Source organism: Chroicocephalus ridibundus, chromosome 23 (assembly GCF_963924245.1).
Source record: "Chroicocephalus ridibundus chromosome 23, bChrRid1.1, whole genome shotgun sequence".
Taxonomy (NCBI): Eukaryota; Metazoa; Chordata; class Aves; order Charadriiformes; family Laridae; genus Chroicocephalus; species Chroicocephalus ridibundus.
This window is the reverse complement of record NC_086306.1, coordinates 914180-940599: the sequence shown is the minus strand read 5'-3', so window position 1 is coordinate 940599 and position 26420 is coordinate 914180. Positions and strand designations below refer to the sequence as shown.

Sequence of the window (26420 nt, the reverse complement as noted above, 5' to 3'; positions counted from 1 at the left end):
TCCGCGACAATGTGGCTCATTGAGGAGGTTCCCCCGGCCCACGAGTGACGCGCCGCCGCGGCGGCTTCTCATTGGCTGAGCCGCGAGGGTGTGTGCCCGGCGCGGGGCTGCCGCCCGCCGCTAGGGGGCGCCGGCGGGAGGGGCGAGATGGGGTGAATGGGGTGAATGGGGAGGGAATGCGGGGTGAATGGGGGGCGCTGGGGTGAATGGGGGGCACTGGGGTGAATGGGGGGGTGAAGCGAGGGGTGCTGGGGTTAACTGGTGCGGGGTGCTGGGTGGCGGAGGGGGAACAACGTCTTGGATGGGCACGGGGAGGGTGCAGGGAAGGTGAGTGTGGGTGAACTGGGGAGGGGGGCTGAGGGTGCGCTGGGAGGCGTTGTGCGTGCATTGGGGACGCACTGGGGGGTGCGCATGACCTGGTGTGGGGTGCTGGGTGACGGGGGGGCGAACAGGAGGGTGCAGGGGAGACGAGTGTGGGTGAGCTGGGGGGCCTGTGGGTGCACTGGGAGGAGGGTTACATTGGGTGTGTACCGGGGGTGTGTGCGTGAACTGGTTCGGGGTGCGGGGTGGCGGAACAGGATCTTGGTTGGGCACTGAGTGGGTGTGGGGGAGATGAGTGTGGCTGCACTCTGGGGGGTGTGGGTGCACTGGGGGGGGTACATTGGGGGTATTCGGGAGGGGTGGTGTGTGCATTGGAGGGTACTGAAGGGGGTATGCATGCGTTGGGGGTGCACTGGTGGTGGGTGTACATGCACTGGGTCTGTACTGAGGGGGTGCATAGGGGGTGTGGGGGGGGTTGCCTGCTCTAGGGGAGCATGCACGGGGCGCGGGGGTGGATGTATGCACCGCTGTCTGTGTGTGCACACTGTCTTATGTAGACCCGGGAGGGCACACAGCGGCCGTGTGTGAGCGCGTGCATGTGTGTGCATGCACGGCCTGGTGTCCACACGTTGGCGTGTGTCCATGAACACACCCGTGGCGGTCACCGGCATCTGCGTGTGCCTTGGTGTGCTCCTGCAGCTGCCGGGCTGTGTGCGCGCACACACACACACACTGCAGCCCGTGTGCATGACATCACATGCGCATTAACGTGCGCATCCGTGTGCACCCGTCAGTGTGCATCCGTCAGCCCACAGCCCGTGGCAGTTCCTCTGCCTGCGCGCGTGTGCTCCGCTCCCTGTGCACAGGAAAAGGCTGGCAGGGGGGTGCTTGACGCACCCCGAACCTTTGGGAAGCCTCCCCCCGGCGTTACCCCAGGGATCTGTCTCCACCGTCCCTCCTTCCTCCATCCCACCTCTCTTCTCCAGGCTCCGGCTGGGAATGGAAGGGCCGAAGCCCTGCAGAGTCCGGCAGCTGGGTGCTGTCAGGAGCCCTACGAGGGCCGGGGCACGTCCTATGCCTTCCTGGCCCTCTGGAACAGCTCTGGCTGCCCAGATCCTGGCTCCCAGAAGAGCCGGTCTCAGCAGCCCTGGGGCAGGAGTTACACAACCCGTCTGCCTGCTCCTTGCCGCCCTTTCCCAACCAGTTCTGAGCAGCTCAAACCCTTCATGGCTTTACATTGTAATATTTCTTTCTAAGTGGCCATTTACATCTTTCTTTCTTTTTTTTTTTTTTTTTTTTTCCAGGGGTTGAAACTCCATTTCAAAGAGAGAAGGGGGAGAAGCAACCGAAATAGAGCCAGGGAAACGGAGCCGAGACAACTCCACTGCCAGACTCACTTTCCCGGGTAATCCAGTCCTGCCGGACCCTGCCTATCCCACCCGAGCTTGGCCGGGGTTTTGGTTAAAGCCCTGTATCGGCAGCTGACGCTTTTTAATCTTTTTTTGGTGCACCTCCATTTCCATTCACCCTCTCATCCAGCTTTTTTTTTTTTTTTTTTTTTGCTAAATACCCAAATTCTCAGTGGTTAAGATGAAATTAAAGCGGCGTTTATCCTAAAAATAGCTGGGCGCATCTGTCCACCTTCCCCATCTGCTGCCTGCCCAGCTGGATGAAGGAAGCGACTGTACGTGCAAAATGAGGGGTCTGTCTTGTCCTTCCGTCCCACTCGGGAGCTCAGTTCACCTCTGCAAAATCAGTTTATTCAGGGAGGCATATTCCCCAACACTCGATTTATTTGCTGGATAACACCCTAGCCAAGAAAAGGCAGGAGGGGCAGGTCTCCCATCCGTGTGTTCCCCTAAACAGCACTTGCTTTTAAAGTGATTTTTTTTTATTATTATTATTATTATTATTTAAAATGAGTTTTTCTAACACATTTCATAATTCCTTTCACGTAATAAACCTCAAAATCTAAATCTTTTCAAGCCGTCCCTCCCAGCTGCTTCCCGGCTCTGTACGGGCTTGTAATAATCTATCGGCATTTAATGCCGCGTTCCTTAGCAAAAGGAAATGAGCTGATTGCAGGGATTGAATTTACAACCGGCTCTAATTTCTTTAATGCGATTCTTTAAAAATGAATGACTGCGGTAATGACAACGTCGGAGCTTGAAAGGAAGGGCCATGCCCAGCGGTCAGAGGAGGGATGGAGCATCCTGGAGTCCTGGGACAGGCTCTGGATGCCAGTGAGGCCAACCTGAGCCATGGCGCAGGGAAAAGCCCCCCGGAAGCGCTGCCGTTCCCCAAGGGAGAGCGCTGTAAACCTGGCGAGGGTGATATCCCCCTTTAATACCGGGGAAACCGAGGCATGGCTCAGGATGGGGATAGAGGAATTGGGAACCAGCTCGGGCGCATCTGATTTTTCCAGGCCGCTGCGCAGCATGAAGCAACCAGGATGATCTTGGAGCTGGAGCCGCTCCAGGAGAGGCGTTAATTCATCTTAGATCACCTGCCCTGTGATTCATTGCTCCATCGGTGCTCTACATAGTTTCCAACAACGTTTCATCTAACGCGCGCGCGCGCGCACACACACACATCCCAAATGAACCCATCGGCAGAAGAATGACACCGGTGACCACTTATTTACTTTGCCTGGTCACCCAAAACACCGGAAACCTTGAACTCGGCTGGACCCAACCCTCACACAGGGCTGGGAATAGAAAACCGGTCCGAGAACTTTTCTTTCTTCGGCAGCCGGGGGATGGAGCATGTGACCTTGAGGCTGAGCTGGGTGAAACAGCCTTTCCCCAGCTCCGCGGCGGGGGCTGAGGTTCACCCATCCCAAACCACTCCACCGAAGGTGGAAGAAGAGGGGAGGATTGCGCTGTGTCTTGGCCGGGAGGAATCCGTCCGTCCATCTGTCCTACCACCGCTCCTCTGAGGGTCCTCGTAACCCCGACGTTGGCTTCCAACCCCCCCATCCCAAAATGTCCAGCTGCATCCCAAGGCCATCCCCCTCCGAGCAGCCAGCCCTCCCCAAAATGGCCGGAGGGAATCCCCGCCAGCCAGGTGGGGACCAGGAAAGTGGGTGCCCCCGAGCTGGTCCACCCCGAGCTTTTGCAGCCCAGCCTTCCCACCCCTGCACAACCAGGTTAATCTCCATTATACAGACGGAAAAGGGGAGATTAAATTAGATTAGATGTAGCCACCTAATTTTAGCTTCCTCACATGTTCCAGGCGCCCTGCTCTGCTCTTGCCTTGCTCTCCTCAAACGCTTTCGCTCCCCTCAAAGCCATGGGGCCACCAGCCAGGACAGGAGGAAACCAGACAGGGTTTGGCCGGCAAGTGGCAATCGGTGGGGGGTGCGAGTGTGTGATATGGGGGGGCACTGGAGGTCAGTGGACCTCTGCCGAGAGGGGACCGGTGGTAATGACAGTCATCGTCTGTGGTTGATGGCCACCTTCCGCGGGTGATGGTCACCCTCTGCAGGTGATGGCCATCCTCCACTGGGTTATGGCCATCGTCTGCTGGTGATGGTCACCCCCTGTGGGTGATGGTCATCTTCAGCCCTGGGAGCATCTCCATCCCCACACCGCCTCCCCTGACCAGGAGGATTTTTATAGTGGGAGCTTCAGCACTGGCAAATCCAGTTTGCCCCCTCCGTGCCAAGCTTCTGCGGCGGCCTGTCCCTCTGCCTCCTGCTGAATTACTGCAACATGAGGTTGACATTTCTTTTCTGCGGCCTGCCCTGACCTCCCTCGTGGTGGTGCCAGCCCTAAGCCCTTGGCTTGTCCAGCTGCCGTGGATTCTGTCATCTCCATCAAATGTCTCCTGATCTGAGGGGACATCAGATCCCCCATGGGACCAGCCTGGAGCGCCCCAGGATCAGCCCCATCATGCAACGCGGAGAGGAGACATCTGAGCCCCCTGCATTTCCACGAGCTGCACTGTCCCCAAGTCCCAGCAAGGTCCTCAAGCCCCAGAGGGGATGTCAGAGCTGGCAGGAGCCCTGGTAGGAAGGACGGTGTCCCCAAAATCTAACATGGCCAAACTTAGGGAGAGCTGGGGACCATCCAGCATCCCAAAGCGGGTCCTGGGGCTGGCAAGGGCTGTGCCGGGCACATGCGAACCTGGCACACCTCTGAGGTCAAAAGCCCTGGCCGGGACACAGGATCTTGAGTCACGCCACCCTGGGATGAATAAGTCGTGCGTGCGGCACTTTCTCAATCGCAGCGGAAAGAGGAGGTTTCTCCAGCCTTCCCCAGGCGCTTTCCTGGCAGCTGGGTCACCGCCACATCCCGCAGCGTGGGGCAGGCACAAATCCCCGGTGTCACCGAGCCGGAGCTGGGGCGTGAGCAGGGTGAGCAGCGGCAGGCAGGCTGCTGAAAGAGCAGGCAGGAGCAGGCAGGGGGACGCTCAGCGCCAGGGGCTTTTCCCTCGCCTCCTCCAGGGGTACAAGCAAGCCCAGGGGATTCGCGGCCCGTGTTAAGTGTGCGGATTTTGGATACTCAAAGGTCCCCTGTTATTTTCCCCCGCCACACCAGGCTCCCTGAGCAGGGTCTCAGGGGTCCCACCCTGGAGTGTGCTGGCAGCGGGATAACCCTGCCATTACCCAGGACCCCCAAAATGCGCCTGTGCCATGGCTGCATCCAGCCCAGGCTGGGTGCAGGACGGGTCTTTGAGCCCTGGCCAGCAGAAGCTGGGAGCACGTGGGAAGCCTCTGGTTCTGCCCCCAAGGTGCAACGTCCCCCCCGGAGCCTCCCCCCCTGTGCCAATCCCTGCAAAATCCTTTTTTCAACCCAGCACGGACGATGGGAGGAAATAACCCGAAACCTGGTGTTGAGGAAGGCGTGGGGGCACAGCTATGGCAAGATCCCACCCTTTAGCCCTGCCAGTGCAGGGGCAAGGACCAGTGTCCATGTCACGGCGACGAAGCCGCATGCGGATAGATGCACTTCCCAACCCACCCTTGGTGTTTTGGTGAGACGCTGCCGGAGCCGGTGAGGGAGCAAGGAGCCGGGCAGCCTCTTAAAACCTGGAGCACAATGGGGGGGATCCCCATCCAGCAGCTGGGGGGCTCCTGCTCTCCCAGCCCTTCCCGCTGCTCGGGTGAAACGAGGAAAGGTTGGAAATGAAAAACGGCTTCTTCTTTTTTTTTTTTTTTTATTGCGCTTTCCAGCGATTATGGTTTTGAAAGAGCGAACAGCTGCTGAGGCACGGGGGAAAAGCTGCTTTTCCAGGGAAACTTCCCAAACGGTGGAGAAACTGCCGGGCAGTCCCAAACCAAGCACAGATGCTCAGCATCCTGCCAGGGAAACACTGCTGCTCCCTTGGCCGGTTCTGGGGTGAGAAAAGCAATCCCTAACCCTGGCCCACGGCCTTGCCGGCTCTCCCTGGGATGCAGGAGCAGAGCTGGGCTCTCCCCCGGACCCTTGCTCACCCACGGCAGCATCTCGCATCTTGCCCCTGAGGTGAGGACCATGTCTCAAAGCCCTCACTCACATACTTTTCTTTCAATTCACTCCACCAGACAGAAAAACACCCCGAATATTACATCCCGCCTTGCTCTGACATCATCCCACCTGGCTTGGGGCCAGAGGTTTGGGAAACAGTTCTCCTACACCCGTCCACAAATTATTTTGCCGTCCTGTGATCCCCTGCTACCTGCAGCGACTCCCGACGAGCAGAACTGGCCTCGCATCCCTTCGCGCCAGAGCCCGTGGCGGCTGTTTAGCCAGGTGGAAAGAGAGAGAAAAAAAAAAAAAACCCAACAAACCTCAAGTCCCAAATCCAGGGAGAAAATCCCCTTACCTGACTGAAGACTTTGCTGTCCATCCTGTCCATCGCGTGCTCAGACGTCATCCCCAGAGCAGCCGAGCCCGTTTGCTAGGATCTTGTGCCCCACGATGAGCCGGGACCGGGAGAGCTTTATCATCTCTGATCCCTGTGGAGGTAGGTCCTGCGCGTCAGTCCCCAGGTCATTGGCTGGGCACCGCAGAGATAAATATGGGATTTTAGCAGCACCAGGGTAATCTTGGAGCTGCGAGATGAGCCTAACAGAGCTGCCTGGGATGTGATGCTTCACGCGCAGTGCTGGTGGGTTTGGGCTCCTCCTGTCCTGCACCACGCACCATCACCCCCGCCAACACCTCCCGCAGAGCATCCCTCCGTGCCATATCCCTTTGCACGGCAACAAATAGCAGCCGGATCATGGACCAGCCCGTGGGCGACCCCCACAATGCCCCGTCCTCGTGGGGGGATGCCTTGGCTTGCTTGCCCCCAGCCTGAATTTTGGTGCGGACAGTTTTACTGACGAATCCTCGCTCCTTTTTCCCGGCGAGGGAAAATAAAATGGGGAAATTAAGGCTGGGGCAGGATGGAGGTGTTTGTAAAGGGGTGTTTGCTTGGGGCTGGAAGCTCCAAGCTGTGCCAGGTCCAGATGGCCCCAATCCTGGTTAAGACCCGTGGAAGTGGTCCCGGGACGCCAGGTTTCATGCGTGTGCATATACGTGTGCACGTGTGCGTGTTGCATGTGTGTGTGCACGTGGGGCAGGGACATGTGGCCACCCACGTGGCTCTTACCCGGCGAAGGGCTTAATCGGGATCTGTGGGCATCTGGCACGGCGGCGGCGGTGGCTCCTCTGCTTATGCAGAGCTCTGGGGCCCTGAAGAACCCCAAAAGACCCAGACGAGATGTAGAAAGACGGGGGGAAGAGCTGCTGGGCTGGCCTGGCAGCCTCCCGAGCCCCACGGCTCTGTCCCTACGTGACCATGGGGACATGAGTCCCTTCTCCCCGCCGCAGGAGAGGAGCCGCAAAGCAAAGAGGTTTAAGGTTGATGCACTTACTAATTCTATCAAACGGGGATTATCTGGCACGGAGGGCCGGGCAGCACTGGCGATCAGCGCCAGCGTGGTTATCTGTGACAGACAGGCAGAAATTGCTGTTGGGGAGGAGGACGGAGCTGAAGCCCCGGGTTTCCCTGTCGCAGGTGGCTGGGCTGTGACAGGGGCTCGAGAGAAGGGGCCAGGCAGGTCTGGGGGAGGCAGAGTCCCCGTCCGGGCTCAGGCAGCGCCTGGATGTGCTGAAGCCTTAACCCAGCCCTAAACCTCAGTCCGGCCTCTAAGCTCGGCACCTTCCCTCTGCAAGGTGCTGCGCGAGTTGGGGAGAGCGAGGCAGAGCAGAGCCCCATCCCTTTCCGTATCCCATCCCTGTCCCCATCCCGACCCTGTCCATCCCTGTCCCCATCCTGGTCCCTGTCCCAATCCCGTCCCCGTCCCTGTCCCATCCTCATCCCTGCCCCTGTCCTTCTCCCCATCCCTGTCCCCATCCCCATCTCCAGCCTGGTCCCTGTGCCTATCCCATCCCCTTCCCTGTCCCATGCCCATCCCTATCTTGGTCTCTGTCCCCATCTCATCCCCATCCCCAGGGCACGTGGCCGACGGTGGCAGCCCAGGACTAAACCAGACCCTGGGGTGGCTGCGGGACCCCCTGTGCTCACAGCCACGCTGGCTGCGATGGCAGCCGTGCCATCAGCCGCTCCCCTGGCAGCCACCTGCCTCGTGCCGGGGCAGTTTGGCAACACCTTTGGCTGTCGTAAACTTCTTTTAACTCTGAAAATTCCTTGGATGGGGAAAAAAGCCCTCCACCGGCTGCCGGCTTTTACAAAAAGACTTCTTCAAGTGTGGAAGGACAGAGCTGCCTTTGTGCCGTCCCTGCTCCTATTGCTGCCGGCGCAGAGGAAAAGTCACCGAGCCCTCACCGAGCTCGTCACCGAGCTTTACAATCCACCTCCCGACACATCTGTGCTGGGAATCTCCAGGAAAGGGAAAATAAAATGAACTGCGAGCATCGGGTGGTGGGAGATGTGCCGGGGAGCCAGAGGGACTGGGGGGGCCAGGAGCGCCGCTGGGGGTGCCGGCAGGTATTAGCTCCCCGCTGCCAGTCCCAGAAGGACTTTAATTATTATTTTTATTTAACCGAGTTGGAATTGTTTCATCTCTTGCCGTAATAAAGGATAGGGTTGATGGGAGCCAGGCGTTGCTGAGCCCTGTCACCCGGCCGTTCCCAGCCCATCCCTGCCGGAATCCTTGTCGCGGTGGGTGCCAGAGCTGGCCAATAAACCCCTTTATTGTCCCTCCTGACTCATGTTTAACCCAGCACATGGCGGGGGCGAGACCTGCCCTTTCCCAGCATGGGACCCCCCCGGGTGGCCAGGGACTGTCCCCACTTCCCCAGCGTGGCACCTCCTGCTTTTCATTAAACTTCTTTATAATGAGGCGATGGCGGCGAGGCCGGGATGCAGGCAGGACGGCGGCGCCCCCCAGGATGTCTCCCAGCCCCCCAGGCATCACACTGAGAACCCACTGGCTGCAACCCCGGCAGCGTCCAGCTCCGGGGCTGGGGGCAAAAGCAGCCTCTGGACTTTTCCTCGCAAATACGCCTTCACATTTCCAGCTGGAACAGCCGGATGAGCCAGGAAACCTCGGCCGAGACGGAGCTCTCTGCCTCCTGCCGGAGCCCGGTCGTGTTTTGCTAAGATAAGGCATTCAGGAGACGCAGATATCAGTATCGCTGTCAGCATTGATGGCAGCGAGAGAGATGATTTTATGGCTTTAATGGCAGGATAAAAGCTTTTAAGGAGGCCTCGCTGGCTGCATGGCAACCCACGCTCCCCCGTTTCCCACACTGTGAGCCCCATTCCCAGGCACCAGGTGGTCCTGATGCCGAGCGGGGCTTGGACCCCCAGTGAGCTCAGGGACTTGGATTTGCCGATTCGGCGGCAGCAGCCCGGTGAGGAAATCTGGCTGCCAGCGACGCCACCAATTCCTGGGTGCAGCTGGCCGGGAGAGAGGGCGTCTTGGGAGGTTCGATTAAGTGTTTTATGAAGGCGGTGGCCAGCCGTGGCCAGGATCTGGCCAGCCAACCCATCACGGGCGTTCGTGAGCAGCACGGAGCCAGCATGAGGCCGGTGGCTCCGGGAGGGACTGGCCATGTCTGAGGCGTTTGGGGCCATGCCAAGAAAGATTGGGCTTAATCGCACGTCAACAGCTGCCCCGCGCCAGGAGCCGGCCACGCCGCAGCCCTGGCACCAACCCTCTTCCCTGACCTTCCCGACACTGACCCCGCCGCAATAATTAGAAACTTTTTCCAGTCTCGTGGTAGTAATTTTTTTCCGGTCTTGTGATAACGGCAAATATCAGATCCTGCCGGAATGTCGGTGCTGCCAGTTGGGCTGGGGGCGGGATGGAGCGAAACTAATGGGATAGGGAGAGCCAGCTTCAGGGAGCAGCCCAGGGCCAGGGCTTTGGGACCTGAGCCTGGCTCTTGCTCCGGCCGCACTCAGTGCAGGGAAAATAAACAGGGTAACTGGGCATGTTTCAGCCATAACGGTTGGAAAACAGCCTTGTCCCAAAGCGTTCCCAACGGGCAAACAGTCCCCAGGCTGCCGGCATGTTGTTTTCCGGGAATTCAGCCCATACACTTCCCAAGCTCCCATCCCTGCCGGAAGCAAAGCAGACCGCGACCCTGGGAAGGGAAATTGGGGTTAATCCCCCAAAACTCAGAAATCCTGGGGTTGCCCTGAGCCCCGGTTTGGGGTGGCTCGAGCCCTTATCCGAACCCTCTGGAGAGGCTGCGCTGCTGCAGGTGCTCTGCCCTTTCCCCTCGGCCTTTCCCTTCTGCTCTCCTCCACCTCACCTCGCCTCCGCGGGGCTGCTGCTGGTTTTAGAGGGGCCACGTCCCAGGCTGGCAGATGCAGAAAATGAGGGGGGGTGTAGGGGGGTGGGGGTGTGGGGGGACAAAATAAACTCCTGTCTGGCTTTGCGGCGTCCTCGTCCACTGCAGGTGGTCCCCAGCGCTTGCTGCGAGCAGGGGCTGATAACTGTGACCCCCCCCTAATAACTGTGACCGCTGAGAAATATGATCTCCAATAACCATGAACCCTAAGAAATACGGTCCCTAATAACCGTAACCCCTAATAGCCGTGACCCCTAAAAGACGTGGTCCCTAATAACCCTGACCCCTAATAACCCTGACCCCTAAAAAACACGGTCCCTAATAACCCTGACCCCTAATAACCCCAACCCCTAAAAGACATGGTCCCTAATAACCCTGACCCCTAATAACCCTGACCCCTAAAAAACACGGTCCCTAATAACCCTGACCCCTAATAACCCTGACCCCTAATAACCCCGAACCCTAAAAGATGTGGTCCCTAATAACCCTGACCCCTAAAAAACATGGTCCCTAATAACCCCGACCCCTAAAAGACGTGGTCCCTAATAACCCTGACCCCTAAAGAACACGGTCCCTAATAACCCTGACTGCCAATAATCATGACCCCTAATAACTGCGACCCCCTAAAATCCACAGTCCCTAATACCTGTGACCCCTAATAATTCCGCCCCCCTGCCCCCCTCCCCCAGGTCTGCTCCCATCCCCTTGGGGTGAGGCTCCTGCAAATCCCATTTGCACCAGCAACCCCCAAACCCTTACGTCGCCCACCCCCCCCCCCCACCCGGAGCCTCCCCCCACTTCCCATTTTCCCCTCAATTTTTTCATCCCAAACCAGCCAAATCTGGACAACTTTTCCCAGGTATAAAACAAAGGGAACAGAGCGATCCCCTGGGAAATGGATTCCTTCCACCGTTGAATAAAGGCGAGCAGGCGAGCACAGCCCCTGTTTTGGGGGCAGCTTTAAACCCACCTGCCCTCGGATTAATTAGGAAGATCCGCTCCCCCCCCCTCCACCCCTGCCCCGATCGGGGCAGTAATAATGTGATTATCCGGATCCAGCTGCAGGATAGGGAAGCTCATTATGGAGCATTAAAGAGGGTAAAATGGGGTTTTCTGAGGTTCTATTGAAAGTTCGTTTGCCTTCAAGGCATCTCTGAAGCTCATTTTGGGGCTCACTTGGGTTTTTTTTTTCAATTTGCTGCTCCAGCCCCGCTCTCCCTCTGGGCAAGGAGGAAAGTGGTAGGACCCCGGTGTTGCACCAGGGATGGTTTTCAGCCCCCTCAGGTGCTTTCGGCTTTGGGGAAACTGAGGCACGACGGCCACAGCCCTGCACGGGAGAACACGTCTGTCCCCCCCCCGCAACCCATGGGGCAACTGCGCTCCACCAGCAGCCCCCAAGCCCCCCCTGGGAAAAGCAGGCCAAGCTGCTTTGGTGGGGTTTTCTCCCCAAAAACATCGGAGGGGTGGAGGGACAGAGTCTCAGGAGGGGGAAAACCATCCTGGGCATGGGGCTGGGATGAGGTTCCCCCCGGTGAATAACCCGGGGTGACTGCTGGCCTCAGTTTTTAGTGGGAAAAGGGGATTTTTTTTTTTTTTTTCCCCTCTTTCCAGCTGGGCCGAGGTTTCTGCCCTCGCAGGGACTAACACTGCCATCTACCGAAACGGCCCTTGCCGTTATTAAACATCTCCTATTTTTTTATTTTCCCCACCCAAAAGCGCTTCCCACATTTTTCAGGAGGCTCGAAGCCTCCCCGGCAAACCCCTCTTCCTCCCTGGGGGGAAAAAAAGGCCAGTTGACCATTCCCAGGGCGCCAGGCCTGGTCCCCCGGGACTGTTCCCCCCGGGGGGGATGGTTTTGGGTCCCTTTTTGGGTCAAGGCTTTATGGCAACCAGCAGTTCGGGGCCTCTGCTGTGCCTCAGTTTCCCCACTCAGCAGCTGAGCCCCTACCTCTCCCCGCACCGCCCCACTCGTTATCCCCCACTGGACCCCACCTGCAGCTCGTTGGGCTCCCAGGGTATTTAAGGCCCCCCTTTTTTTTTTAAAAAAAAAGCAGTTTTCCATCTTTTTGGGTTGTGGTGCAGCTGGGTGAGGTTGGAGCGTGGGATCTGTCCCTTGCCTAGGTATGGGGGAGGCTAGCAGAGATGGGGGGCGGCCGGTGGGGGTTCTGCTGCCCACCCCAGCCCCTGAGGTGCTGGAGATGGTGCTGAGCCAACGCTACGGCCCCCTGCCCCACGCTGCCGCCATCGCCCGCCTGCGCAAGCATCCAGCCGGGGGCTACCAGCCGGCCGGGGACCTGGCTGAGATGCTGGAGCGACGGCAAGCGGCCAACGCCAAGGAGCGTGAAAGGGTGAGGGGACCCCCACAAAACCCCCCTGCACCCCCCCCCCCCCCAGATCCCGGGGGGGTGCAACTGCTGCTATCCTGGGGCTGTTCTAGTCGAAGGGTAAACCAGTAGCAACACCCTTGGCAGCAGGTTATGGGGGGGGATTGCCTTTGCCTCTGTATTTGGGGGGTCCCCGGTTTAATCCTGGGGTCCCTGTTTTAATGGGGGGGAGGGGAGGGGGCTGGCTTAATCCTGGTGAGCCCAGTTTAATCCTGGGGGGTCCCCGGTTTAATCTGGGGCAGGGCTGGGTTAATCCTGGGTGGGCCTGGTTCGATTCTGGCAAGCCCAGCTCCGTCCGGGGGGGTCCCCGGTTTAATCGGGGGGGGGTGGTCTCAGTTTAATGCTGGGGGAGCTCTGTTTATAGAATCATAAAATGGTTTTGGTTGGAATCCTGGGGGGGGGAGTTTAATCCTGGGGGGCTGATTTAATTCTGGAGGGGCCTAGTTTAATCCTGGGGTTTGTCCCGGTTCGATCCTGGGGTTGCCAGTTTAAGAATCGGGGGGGGGGGTGAGGGGGTGGGGTGTTCCCCTCGTTTAATCTTGGGATCCCTCAATTAATCCTGGGGGGGGAGCCCCGTTCAATCCTGGGGAGCCCAGTTTATAGAGTCATGGAGCGGTTTCGGTTTGAATCCTGGGGTGGGGTGTCGCGTCACCGGTTTAATCCTGGGGGGGGGGGAGGGGGGGCGGGGGGTGTGCCTGGCTCAATCCCGGTGAGGCCAGTTTAATCCTGGGACGCCTCATTTAATCCTGGAGGGGCTGGTTCAATTCTGTGGTCCCTGATTTTAATAATGAGGGGGGATGTTTAATCCCGGGCGTCGTCCCAGTTTAATCCTGGCAAGACCTGTTTAATGATCGGGGGGGCGGGGGTCCAGGTGTAATTCTGGGTGGGGCTGGTTTAATCCTGGGGTCCCTGATTTTATTGGGGGGGGGGCAGTTTAATCATAGGGGTCCCTGCTTCAGTCCTGGGGTGGGGGCGCTGGTTTGATCCTGGTGTTTAATAATGGGGGGGGTCCCCAGTTTAATCCTGGGGGGTGGCGGCGGGGGGGGGGGGGGGGGAACGGGAGGGCTGGTTCAATTCTGGCAGGTGCAGTTTAATCCTTGGGGGTCCCTGTTTTCATCCTTGGGGGTGGGGGGGCAGTTTAGTGCCGGGGTCCCCCCCCCGTGTTCCCACGGGGCGTGACTCGATGCGTTCCTTCGTTCCCGTTCAGATTAAAAACCTGAACAGCGGCTTCTCGCGGCTGAGGACCCTGGTGCCCCTCGTCCCCCGCGACCGCAAGCCCAGCAAGGTTGACACCCTGAGAGCGGCCGCCGAGTACATCCGCCTGCTGCGCCTGGTGCTGGATGAGACGGGGGGCTTCGAGGTACTGGGGGGGGTGGGTGGGATGGGGTGGGTCACCCCCAAAATAGAGCCCCTGCATCCCAACCCCCCCCCCTTCTTACACGTGCGTGTAAGAATGGGCTGATCCCCGTTTTCTTGCTTGCCGTTTTTCAGGGTGCGATTAATTTTAAAATTGAGAAATGAAATTAATTATTAGTCCGGGGAGGGGGACGGGAATGTTATTCCTCATCCGAGGGTCCAGAACAGGGGGGGGGAAAAAAAAAAAAAAAAAAAAAAAACAAACCCCAAAACCTCAAAATAGCAATTTGTGATTTTTTTTTTTTTTTAAATTTTATTTTATTTTTAATTCCCCTTTGCCCTTTTCTCCCCCGTTTTCCCAGCGGCAGGACAACGATGCTGAGCAGGAGCTGGGTGACAGCGGGCAGGGGGACCCCGGGACCTGGCCTGGCGGTGTCCCCACCCCATGCCCGTGGGGTCCCCCCGTCCTGCCCCTCTGCACTGGGCTACCAGAGGAGAGCGGGGGGCCGGTGAGTTGGGGGTCCCCCTGAGGGTGACAGGGTTGGGTGCACCCTGGAAGCGGGGGACGGCACCCATGGGCCTTGCAGGGAGCCCCCACACATGGGCTCGGGGGTTTTGGGGAGCCTCTGGCTTATATCAGCATAAATGGGGGTTGCTTCAAATCGGCTTTTACCACCCACCCCCCCCATCCCCCCAAAAAAAAATCCAAAGGAGGGAAAAATCTTTTTCTTTTTCTTTTTTTTTTTTTTTGAAGGTTTTCCCAACCAATCCCTAAAAAAACCCGAGGTGTCCCGCAGAGACCCGCGGGGGAGTCAGTGTGATGGCCAAGTTCAACGCTCCTCAAGCAACAATTTTTTTCATTTTTTTTTTTGGGGGGGGGAAGGGATGGCTCCTGGCCCAGGGCCGGCTCCAGCCCCCCATCCCATTAAACCCAGCAGCCCAACCTGCGCTGTCCCTAAAATGGGGGGCTTTGGGGGGGGGGGGAGGGGGGAGGGTATCCATCACCCCTAAAATGCGGGGGGGCGAGAGCTGTAATTAGTTGCTCTATGCGAATGTAATTAGCACTTGGCAGCGCTGCTCTTCCCCTCTGCCAGGTAACGGCTTATTTCATCCGGGTCCCAATTAACGAACTCGCAATAAAATGGGGGGGTTTGGGGGGTGTCTCTGAGGGTTCTCTGTGTTTCCCCTCCGTGTTTATCGGCGCTGGTGGAGTTTACCGGGGGGGGGGGGTGGGTATGTGTTGTCCGTGGGCTCCCCCCCCCCCCACCTTGGCTAGGGCGGGGCCAGGCGTGGCGTGTCGACAGAGGGAGCTGGACCTGCGCGGGGGGGCGGGGGGGGGGGGTCTTTGTCACAGGATGCTCTGAGGAGGAGGTGGGTGATGGCAGCATCCTCCCGGCCGCAGCACCCCCCGGGGAGGGTGGGTTTGGGGTTTGGTTTTTTTTTTGGGGGGGTGGGTGTAGGACCAGCTGGGTGCCCCCGCCTTTTTTTTTTTTTTTTTTTTTCCTTTTCTTTCTTCTTTTGTGTGTCCGCGCCCCCCCCCCAAGAGGGCTGCATGCAGATACGGGGGGGCTGCAGCGCATTCCCCGCCCCGGCCCTTCATCCTCCGAGGGCGGTGGGTACCCGACCCCCCTCCCCCCATCCATCCATCCATCCATCCATCCATCCATCGGGGAGGCGCAATGCTGCAGCTCCCCCCTCCCTTCCCCCCCCAAAAAAACCCCATAAAATTCCGTATTTTATTTTTTTTTAATCATCGTCCGCCATCCCTGCGGCTGCCGCAGCGCCGGGTGCGGCGAGGGTGGAGGCGGCCGGGGATGCTGGGGGGGGCGGGGGGGGGTGTGTGTGTGTGTGTCTTCGCCGGTACCGAGTGATGGGGGGGCCCTTAGAGACCCCTCTGCTCTCTCCTTCCTCCTCTCTTGGGGACCGGGGGGTGCGGGGGGGGGAAAATCCTACCGGGATGCTCAGGACTTCGCCGCCGCCTGTCGCTCACCCGCCGACGTGGGCTGGGGGCCACCGTGGAGACCCGCCCCCCCCCCCCCCCGTGAATTTCACCTTGGCGAAGGCTCCCCGCTTCCCTCTGAGCCAGGTGGGTCCCCAGGCAGCAAAACGGGGGGGGGGGAGGGGGGGCTGAAGTGGAGGGGGGGGGGCTTTGTTGGGGGGTGCCCCCCCCGCCCCGGCCACCCCCCCCCCCCCCCATTTTGGTGGGGGGGGAGAGGGGGGTGGTGAGTGGTGACCCGAAACGCACCACAGTGTCAACACCTCGACGTCACGCGGCCCCGATTCGGAGCTGGGCGTCGCTGGTGCTGCTCCCATCGGTGCGCTGAGCTGCCAGTTCTCAGCTGGTGCTTCTCCCCGGGGCGGGGGTGGTGGGGTGTGATGGGGGCCAGACAGCGCAGGCAGCGGGGGGGGGGGACATTTCCCCTGCTCCCTGCCAACTCATCACACCGATGGGTCATGCCTTCAGGCAGGGCGGGGGCTGGCTGGGCTTATCTAGGTGGCACAGCTGGGGCTGTTTTCGGTGGCGGCGTGAGTGAGGGCAGCAGGGACCGACGCCGTCCGTCTGTCTGTCCAGGATGAGCACAGCCGCCAGCCCGGAGCCCCTGCCCTCCCCCCCCGCCCCTGGACCCCGTTACTTGGAGCGTTTGGCCGAGGAGGACCCCGATTTCCTACGGGCGCGGAACATGGCGGCCGACCTGCGCCAGGACTTCAACATGATGGAGCAGAAGAAGCGGGTCACCATGATCCTCCAGAGCCCGGTGAGGGGCAGCACCTCTCGGTGACCCAACCCCGTCCCTCTTGGTCCCCAACCCTGTCCCTCCTGTCCCTTGCCCCAGTCCCTCCCATCCCCAAGCAAATGCCACCATGCGTTGCCTTGGGGCACATCCCCACCTGGCTGGTGGTGCCACTACCGTGCCACCAAGCCGGTGATGTCCCTGCCACCAAGCCTGTGGCGCTGCTATCACGCAGTTGCCAGTGCTACCAAGACAGCGGTGTTGCTGACACCAAGCTGGCGGTGCCACCATCACCGTGCCACCAACTCAATGGTGTCACTGGCACCAAGCCAGCCGTGCCGCTACGCCAGCGGTGTTGCTGCCACCTAGCTGGTGGTGCCATCGTCATCACGCCACAATGCCAGTGGTGCCACTGCCACCAAGCTAGTGATTGTGCCACCACCAATCTGGTGGTGCCTCCTGCCCCGGTGCCACCGGATGGTCCCTGTGGTCCCTGTTCGGTGACCGCATCCCTTCCCTGGGGGAGGTGACACCGGCGGGGCTGGGATGCCGCAGTCTTTCAGGGAGGAGCTGGAGAGCCTCATCCAGGAGCAGATGAAGAAGGGAAACAACTCGTCCCACATCTGGGCCCTGCGACAGATTGCTGACTTCATGGCCACCACGTCCCCTGCCATCCTCCCCACCTCCCCCATTGGTACGACTGCACCTGCCAAGGGCTTTTTGGGGGGGGGGGGGAAGCGCAACAGTTTGGTGAAATTCTTGATTGTTTTTCCTAATTTGTGGGGTCGTAGGGGAGAAAACATCCCACAGGGCTCCGTTTTCTTGTCATTTCTAGTAGAAAAAGCGGGAGAGGGCAAGGGGAGGGGCAAGGTGATCGGCGACTGTGGGGACAGAGGCAGACCCCCAACCAACCCCCCGCCCCGCCCCCGCCGAAACCGTTGGGGACCGCCAAATGTGTGGGGCCAGCGAACCCGGCTCCACAACCCTCCACTGCCCCATCCCTGGGGAAGCCCCTGGGGTTGGAGGCTTTGGGGGAGGCGGGGGGGTCAAACCCACCCCTCGCTGTCTCCGGCCTCACCAGGGGGGTGGCATGTTCCCAGGGCTGGCGGCCGTCACCCCCATCAACGACCTGCACGGCCCCGAGGTGCCGGCGCTGGCCAAGGGCGAGCGGCTGATGCGCTGCAAGGTGGGCAGCATCCACCGCCTGCTCGACCTCTACGGCTGGGCCCAGCTGGGACACGCCGCCGTCACCGTGAGCACCACGGGGGGGGGGGGGGGGGGGGTAGGGATTTTGGGGGAGTTGGAGGGAGTTTGTGTGGGGTAGTGTTATTTGGGGGGGGGGGGAAGGTTTTTTGGGGGGATTTAGAGGGTGGTTTTTTTTGGGGGGGTGGGTTTGCGGGTGGTTAGAGGGTGGGTTTTTTTTGGGGGGGTGGGTTTGAGGGTGGTTAGAGGGGTTTTTTTTTTTTGGGGGGTGGGTTTGCGGGTGGTTAGAGGGTGGGTTTTTTATTTGGGGGGTGGGTTTGCGGGTGGTTAGAGGGTGGGTTTTTTTGGGGGGGTGGGTTTGTGGGGGGGTTAGAGGGTGGGGTTTTTTTGGGGGGGGTGGTTTTGCGGGTGGTTAGAGGGTGGGTTTTTTTTGGGGGGGTGGTTAGAGGGTGGGTTTTTTTTGGGGGGGTGGGTTTGCGGGTGGTTTGAGGGTGTTTTTTTTGGGGGGAAGTGGGGGTTTTGGAGGAGGAACTGGGTTTTGGGGGGAGTTTTTCAGGGGGTGGGGGGTGAGGGGTTTTTGGAGGTGTTGGTTTTTTTGGGGCTTGGGGTTTTTGGGGGGCGCAGGAGTTTGGGGTTGTTTGGGGGGAACGGGGTTTTTTGAGGGGCGTTGGGGGGTTCTTTGCGGGAGTTGTTTTTTTGGGTGGTGGGGGGGTGGTTTTTTGAGGGGTGTGAGGTTTTCGGGGGGGCAGGAGGGTTGGGCTTTTTTGGGGGGAATTGGGGGTTTGGGGGCTTTGGGCTTTTTGTGGGTGTTGGGGGGGTTGAGGGGGTTGGGTTTTGGGGGTTGGTTGGTGTTTTTGGGGGGACACGGGGGTTTTGTCTTTTTGGGGGGAGTTGGGGATTTGGGTGCCTTGGGTTTTTTGGGGGGGGTTGGGGATTCTTTCGGGGAGTCAGGCTTTTTTTTGGGGGCGGAGTTTCAGGGGTTGTTTTTTGGGGGGGGGTGAGGGGTTTTGGGGAGGAGTTGAGGGTTTGGGGGCTTTGGGTTTTTTTGTGGCAGTTGGGAGGCGGTTTGGGGGCGTCGAGGGGGTTAGTTTTCTGGGGAGGTTAGGTTTTGGGGGCGCAGGGGGGTCGGGGCTTTTTCGGTGGAGTTTGGGTTTTGGGGGGGGCTTGGGGGCTCTTTGGGGGAGTTGGGTTTTGAGGGGTTTGGGTGGAGTTGGGTTTTGGAGGGGTTGGGAATTTTTGGTGGTTTTTTTTTTGGGGGGGGTTTAAGGTTTTGGGGGGGTTTGGGGGAGTAGGTGTTCTTTTTAGGGGGTATGGATTTTTGATGTTTGGTGGGGTTTTTTTGGTTTTTGGGTTTTTTTTTTCATATTTTTATACCTATTTGGGCTTTTTCCCCGGTGCAGCTGCGGGTCAGCAAGGAGCAGGAGCATTTCTTGGTGGCCCCCCAGGGGCTGGCATGCAGCGAGGTGACAGCAGCCAGCCTGGTGAGCAACGCCTGCGTGCGTGCCCCCATCCCCCTCCCCGGGCAGGGGGGAAAAGGGATGCTCAGCCAGCTCTGAACCCCAAAATCCTCCCCCCCCACACACACATGCACCCCCCCAAAGATCAAGGTGAACGTGCTGGGGGCCGTGGTGGAGCAGGGCAGCACCGGATTCACCCCCGACGCTCGCAGCTTCAGCCTCCACGCCGCCATCTACGCCGCCCGCCCTGACGCCCGCTGCATCATCCGCCTGCACACGCCAGCCACTGCTGCAGTAAGATGATCTTTTTTTTGGGGGGGGGGGGGGATTGGGGGAGGGTGTTGTCGACCTGCCTGCCCTGCCCGCCCCGCCGCAGGTGTCGGCCATGCGGTGCGGCGTGCTGCCCATCTCCCGCGCTGCCCTGCTGCTGGGGGACGTCGCCTACTTCGATTTCCGCGGGGAGGTGGAGGACGAAGACGATCGGGTCGAGCTCCAAAAGTCCCTTGGTCCCACCTGTAAGGTGAGGGGATGAGTGGGACACGGGGTGGGGACGGCGGGGGCCACCTCTCTGTCCCTGTCCCCTCCTCCTTGCCCCGCTGATGGTCCCCTCTCCCAACACTGGGCGATGCAGATCCTGGTGCTGCGCAACCACGGGGTGCTGGCGCTGGGCGACACCGCCGAGGAGGCCTTCTACAGCATCTTCCACCTGCAGGCCGCCTGTGAGATCCAGGTGAGCGCAGGGCACGCCCCGAGCCGCGTACAGTCACTGCTGCCGGCGCCGTGCCCCCAGGAATAAGCACTGAGCTGCGTACGGTCTCGGCTGCCAGCACTGTGCCCCCAGGAGCATGCGCTGAGCTGTGGCAGGTCTCTGCCTCAGGACACTGCACTGAACTGCGCTGTGTCTTCACCCCCAGTGCAGCGCTCTGGGAGCATGCACTGAGCTATGCCAGGTCTCTGCCGCCAGCCTAGTGCTCCGGGAGCTCACACTGAGCTGTGTACAGTCTCTGCTGCCAGCATGGTACCCTGGGACCATGCACTGAGTTGTGACAGGTCTCTGCCACCAGTGCGGTGCCTGGGATGGGACAGACCAGCACGGCCCCACCGCCACGGGGGCCACGGGCGGATCTGGGGCTGTTCAGCTGCATCAGCTGTGTCTCCCTGGGCTCGGCCGTAGGTGTCGGCGCTGGCAAGCGCGGGCGGCGTGGAGAACCTGATTGTCCTGGAGCGCGCCAAGCACCGGCCCCACGAGGTGGGCTCGGTGCGCTGGGCTGGCAGCACCTTCGGGCCCATGCAGAAGAGCCGCTTGGGCGAGCATGAATTCGAAGCCCTGATGAGGATGCTGGACAACCTGGTGAGCACCAGCCGATGCCAAAACACGGCAACCTCCCCCCAAATGCAGAAAAATGTCTCTTTTTATCCCTACATTAGTCACAACCAAGTGCTTTTTGCCTTTCCAGGGTTACCGCACAGGCTACACCTACCGCTACCCCTTCGTGCAGGAGAAGAGCAAGCCCAAAAGTGACGTGCTAATTCCCGCCACCGTGACGGCCTTCGTCTTCGAGGAGGAGGCGGCCCTTGTCCCCACGCTGCGGCAGCATGCCCAGAAGCAGCAGAAGGAGAAGACACGGTGGCTCAACACCCCCAACACTTACATGAGGGTCAATGTGGCTGAGGAGCAGCAGGGCAGTGCCAGCAGCCAGAGGACAAAGACGACGGTGCGGGGCTGCCGTGGCATCCTGGGGGGGTGTTGGGTTAATTTGGGAAAGGGTCTGGGAATGGCATCAGCTGTATGGATGATGGGGGGATTTTGGGGTACCAAAAAAAAAAAAGGGAGATGGAGGGACGCTTGGGATGTTATCGATCACACCAAAATCTGGTGTGCAGATTGCCCAGAAATTCCAGAAGCGAGAAACACTTCATTTGGTGCCTTTATTTAATGCAAGCTTTTCTTTCTGCCTCTATTCCCCACCCCGTAATAATATTTATCTTAAAATGTCACCTCCCCAGCCCAGGGGGCCAAGCACCACAGGCTTTATGGGGTCTCCCTTCTATGCAAGATGCATTTTTTCGGGGGTCTCCTCCCTCCGCAACGTGTGTTTATTGGGGTTTCACCACTCTGACATGCAGTGGCTGAAAGCGGATGAGGTGGAAAAAGCCAGCAGCGGGACCCCCATCCGAATCGAGAACCCCAACCAGTTCGTGCCCCTCTACACAGACCCGCAGGAGGTGCTGGAGATGAGGAACAAGGTATGGGCCCGTCCCAAAAGCCCTAGAGGCTTTCGGACGCGGATGCCAGGCTCTCAGCAGACCCCAGGGCAAGGGGGATGCTTTTTTCCCCTCCCCTCTCTGCATCTCACCCACAGATCCGGGAGCAAAACCGCCAAGATGTGAAGTCGGCCGGGCCCCAGTCGCAACTGTTGGCCAGTGTCATCGCTGAGACCAGCCGCAGCCCTGTAGGTCACCCCCCGTCCCTAACCCGCATCCCCAACGCCACGTCCTGCCTTCCCTCTTCCCCCCGGAGTGTCCAGCCCTTCCCTGGCATCCCACTGGTCGTGAGGTGACACCACTCCGGGGGGGGTGGGGGGGTGGTGTTTCAGTCCACAGAGAGTCATCTGGGGGACACAGAGGCCAAAGAGGCATCCCGGGAGGAGGCACCCACTGAGCCAGAGCCCCCGAACCCCTTCAGCCAGCTCACCGACCAGGAGCTGGAGGAGTACAAGCAGGAGGTGGAGAGGAAAAAGCTGGGGCTACAGGGTAGGAGTGGTACGGGGGGGGGGGAACCCCAATCCCAAAGTCCCCCCTGGGGCCACAGCACCCGGTGGACCTTGGGGCCAGCACTCTCTCTCCGCTGGCAGGCGAGAAGGATGCCACAGCCAAGGAAAGCCAGGCTTCCCCCACCAAATCGCCTCCCGGCTCCCTGCCGCAGAGCCCAGCCCCAACACCTGCCAAGCCCTCGGAGGGTGAGTGGGCTGGTGAGCGCCTGGGCTCACCAGCCAAGCGGAGGTGACAAGCGGGGATGAGGGTGGCTGTAGCCAAACCCCGCTGAAACACAGATGAATGTCACCCCCAGGTCCCTCTGCCTTTCCCTGTGGGGGACCCCGCTCTGGCGGGGCTGAGCACCGATGGGGATTCGCGCCCCAAGGCACCAAAGCCATCACTTGCCTTCAAGGCAGGAGGACATGAGCATCTGCTGGTGGCTTTGCGGGACACCTCTGTCCCCTCCTAATGCGTTGATGGGTGCGATATTCCCATTATTACGTGTCCTCAAACGCAAATTTGTCATCAACAAACTGCAGCAGGTCTCAGGGGGTGGGAGAGAGCAGTGGGAGCGCGCGGCTTCTCGCTTTCTCATCGTGTCTCATGGTGTCTGTATGTCTGTCTCCACATCTTCCTTTCTCTTTCCTCCACGTGTGGCTTTCCCCCAAGGAGTTACCTCTGACTCTGAATACTTGTCACCGTAGTAAGTACGGAGAGGCCGTCCTCAAGCCTCACTGCGGGCGGAGGGACGCGGGCGACCACGCTCCCCGCTAGCTCGGGGTGACCTTGCTCTCCGTGCCCCATTTCGGCCATGGTCCTGCAAGGAGTGGTGCCCCGCTCAGGGTTTCGCAGAAGGAAATGCCTTGGGTCGCCTCATTTTCTTTCCTGCCCACTTTATTTCCAGAGGTGAGGCCAGGACGGAGCCCTGCCTGCCTCTTCCTAGCTCTCCATCCCTCTGTCACTTGTCCCGCAGGGAAGATTGGGGGGGAAGGCTCAGGAAAGCGGTGCCTGCAGCAGGAGGGGATCAGGTCCCTGTGCTTCCAGTTGGCAGGGGACAAATCCTGCTCCTGCCCAGGTCAAACCAGCGAGTTGGGGGGGGGAATTAAACCTCCGCAGTGCCGGCTGCCGCTACCCCAACCCTCATCTCTCCCCTTTCCCCCTGCCAAGGTGACAACAAGGCAGACGGCAGCCAAGTGTCGGCCAATTCCACCACCGAGAAGGAGCCACCGGCAGTGGTGAACGGGAAGGACGAGGAGCAAAGCACTGAGGAAAACCTGGGCAAAGGTGGGGGGCGGACGACCTCCCCCGCCAACGCTGACCCAGATGCCCCCAAGGAGAAGGAGACGGTGACCAGCAGCCCCGTCTCCCCCGAAGGCTCACCCTCCAAATCACCCTCCAAGAAGAAGAAGAAATTCCGGACCCCGTCTTTCCTGAAAAAAGGCAAAAAGAAGGAAAAGATCGAATCTTGAGTCTCCTCCAAGGCCTCCCGCTGTGGTGACAACCACAAACCGCTCTGGATGGAGGCGCCAAGGCGGAGGGACAGCTCCTGCGTCGCGCGTCTGGCTGAGACGCAGTCGAAAACCCCGGAGGCGAATTGTTTTCTGGGTACTCCTGGCACAAGGCACCTCGTCCCCACCGTCACCCGCTTTTGGAGACGCTCACTGAGCTTTACGAAAAGATCATGGTCCCTGTTTGCTGCTTGGGGAAATACCCGCTGCAATCTCCCTCCTCCCACGAGCTCTCCCTTCTCCCTTCTGGGCATCAGCCCCTTCCCCACACATGGGCTGAGGGTTGGGTTTTTCTCCCCACCCGCCGCTTGCAGAGCCCTCGTGAAATGTGGGGATCCGCTTGGTTTGAGGTGTGTTGTTGTTGTTTTTTTTTTTTTTTTACCTCCTGTTTCAAGCTCCACTGGAATGGTCCTGGCTTCAGCTCCAGGTAAAATTGTTCACCGCTTTGCTGGGGTAAATCGGATCAAGCCAAAGGCGGGGGAGTTCTCCCCGAAGGAGGGGGCGAGGTGGTGGGCCTGGGACCCTTTCCTTCCTGGATCGTAACCTTCCTCTCCCCAGGGCCAGAGAGCCACTTTCAACCCCCTGTTGGTGCCACCGTCTCACAAATTCCCTGTCCGAGAATTTTGCCACACTGCATGAACTGCGCCTGAGAAGGGAGAAGAAAAGAGCCTCCGGGATTTGTCCGTGTTATTTAAAACTGAGCAAAACTTCACTCACTAAGTGCTACTTCGGGATGAACACACGCTGCCAATTCACTTCAGCCAGAGGCACTGCCGACGCTGCCACCCCCATCCCCACCATCACTGATGGCCAAGGCTGTGCCAGGTCTCTGCTGGCACCGACCCTGGGCTCAGCGAGCGCCCGTCCACACGGCCGAGGCCAGATCATTGCTTTTCCCCAGCTCTAGACTCCCAAACACAAATTAAAATCCTCCCTGGTGTTCCCTTCCCACCCAGCCTTGCCTCCCCGCCTCTAGCGTTCCCTACAGCGACACCACCATCGTTAAAACCTGCCGGCCGTGCCCCAAGGGAAGAAGAAAACGCAGCCGCTCCAATGCTGGGATTTAGGGGGCAAAACCCACAGGATCAGCCCCCATCCTCCTGCAAGCCATAGGGGTTTGCCGTCTTCCTGGGGCAGCACTGACCGCGGGGACCAGGCTTCCCTGCCACAGCCCCAACGCCCACCGAGTCCTGTCTGCTGGGGGTCTGCAGGAAACCCCAGAACCCCCCCACTCTGAGGGCGCCAGGTTTCCTCACCCCAATATGATTTTCCCACGTGCCACCGCTGTGTTTTCAAAGCCTTTTTGCTTCTGCGAGGCAGGTCTCAGCTCTTGTTTTCCTCTTCTGAAGAGCTGAAAGCCTGGCAGCAATTTTGGGGGTGGCAGGGAGCAGGCCCCGAGCAGGGCGCAGGCAGGGAGCGGGGCCCGTGCAGGCAGCTGTGGGTCAAGGAGAGGAGGTTTGTAAAGGCAGGTTGGGTTTCTTTGCAGGGCTGCGATACAGAGCAGGCTGGGCAAATTCTGAATCAGAAAGTAAAACATAAAAAGCAAAAAATTGCAAAAATACGTACCTGGTGGGTACCTTACTGGAGTCCCAGGGCTAACCCGAGCCCGGTATTCGGGGATAGTGTTTGTCCTGCCCGGTCCGCACCGGGGTTAGAGACACAGCTCCCCATCACGCTCCTGCAAGGACCAGGGGGACCCTGAGCTCCTAAATTCACCATCTGCAACTGATGGACCGAACACCAGCCCCATGGTCGTGCCTATATTCAGTGTCTCTTCCGCAGAAAGCAAATCACAGCTCTGTAACCATTTCCCATGGGGTGTTGTCTACTGCCACTGATTTTAAGGCTCTTTGAGGCCATTTTTGTCATCTGGCCCATGCCTCTGCTCGACCTAGGCCAGGAAAGCCCCACAGTGGCGTCTCTGTTGCCACCCCAAGACGGCACGGTCTCTCCCGGGGCAATTCCCTGAATTACAGCACTGCCGCACACCCCACCACCGGACCAGCTGCAGCCCTTTTTCCTCCGAGAGTCTGTCCCCAGGGGCTTTGCGACCCCTTTTCTCCACAGGAGAGGGATTTATTTTCCCCCTGTGAGCCAGTCTGGGTTGAGCTAGGCATCTTGTTCAGTTTTGGGAAGCAAGAGACACCGGTGCCTTCAGCAAGGAGGAAGGCTCAAATGGCCACCACTGCAATGTGCGTCCTTGCCACTTAGCTAGAAGAAAACAGATATAAGGTCACGTCGATGCCACGGTTTCCCCATCCGTTAGGGCACCCTCGGGACCGCCCCACCGGATAATTTTCCCCCTCTCCCCTGCCAGCATTTTGCTGCCGGCTGCTTGCAGGCAGCCCCTAGGCTCGCTGCTTCCTTCTCACCTCCTTTGTGCAAGGCTGCCTGTGCCCAAGAGCCCCAGGTCAAGCCCTTGGTGTGGGTTTTCAGTGGCGGGGAGGCCGGGACGCATCCCTGACTGCGAGGCAAACCGTTCATCCAGTGCCCCAAGAGGCCTGGTGCTCCTCGCCCTCCATATTTGCATCCTTAACTGAAAAGAAGAGAGGCCGGATTTCCATCTTCGACCATGGATACGCCGACACACTGCGGGAAACGAGGGCGATGCTGTGGTTCCAGCTGGATTCAGCACCCTTTTTGCCACCTGGGGCTGGTGGACATGCCGTGGTCGCCGGCGAGGATGCGGCTGCTGAACACCCACCGACATGAGGCCGAGAGGAGGCTGCTCAATGCTGGGTTTGCCGCCATGGCCCGGGGGAGCATGGTGGGGAGGGGAGAGGGGTGTCCCCCACCTGTGGGCTGGCAAGGGCAATGGCCGGTGTCTGACAATCGTCGCTGGAAAGTGCTGTGTAACGCCTGTCTGTAAATAAACCCCGTGTTTGGCACACGCTAGTGCTGTGGCGCTTGGAGGTGGATGAGGGGGTGTCATGGCCTCCCTGGGGAGCTGGGGCGGGGCTGGGGCTAG

General features: G+C 59.6%; 2 protein-coding genes across 3 annotated transcripts; both read left to right on the top strand.

The window, feature by feature from the left end:
• Positions 1-4677: 4677 nt before the first annotated feature.
• FIGLA (folliculogenesis specific bHLH transcription factor) lies at positions 4678-14666 on the top strand. The gene is made up of 5 exons (XM_063358710.1): positions 4678-6270; positions 12177-12403; positions 13647-13799; positions 14158-14304; positions 14550-14666. The coding sequence occupies exons 1-5, from the start codon at positions 6225-6227 to the stop codon at positions 14568-14570; spliced, it is 594 nt and encodes a 197-aa protein (XP_063214780.1). The 5' UTR covers positions 4678-6224; the 3' UTR covers positions 14571-14666.
• A 441-nt stretch (positions 14667-15107) lies between these two features.
• On the top strand, positions 15108-26347 carry ADD2 (adducin 2). 2 transcript variants are annotated; one of them, XM_063358832.1, is made up of 16 exons: positions 15108-15166; positions 15761-15881; positions 16368-16551; positions 17083-17221; positions 17628-17779; positions 19131-19211; positions 19332-19481; positions 19564-19707; positions 19819-19917; positions 20362-20538; positions 20645-20902; positions 21315-21434; positions 21551-21640; positions 21785-21941; positions 22043-22147; positions 23112-26347. In XM_063358832.1, exons 3-16 carry the CDS (start codon positions 16369-16371, stop codon positions 23411-23413), a joined length of 2157 nt encoding a protein of 718 aa, XP_063214902.1. In that variant the 5' UTR covers positions 15108-15166; positions 15761-15881; position 16368; the 3' UTR covers positions 23414-26347. The 2 variants fall into 2 exon arrangements, with proteins under 2 accessions (XP_063214902.1, XP_063214901.1); XM_063358831.1 differs by lacking the exon at positions 15108-15166 and having other exon boundaries at positions 15604-15881.
• Positions 26348-26420: the final 73 nt, after the last annotated feature.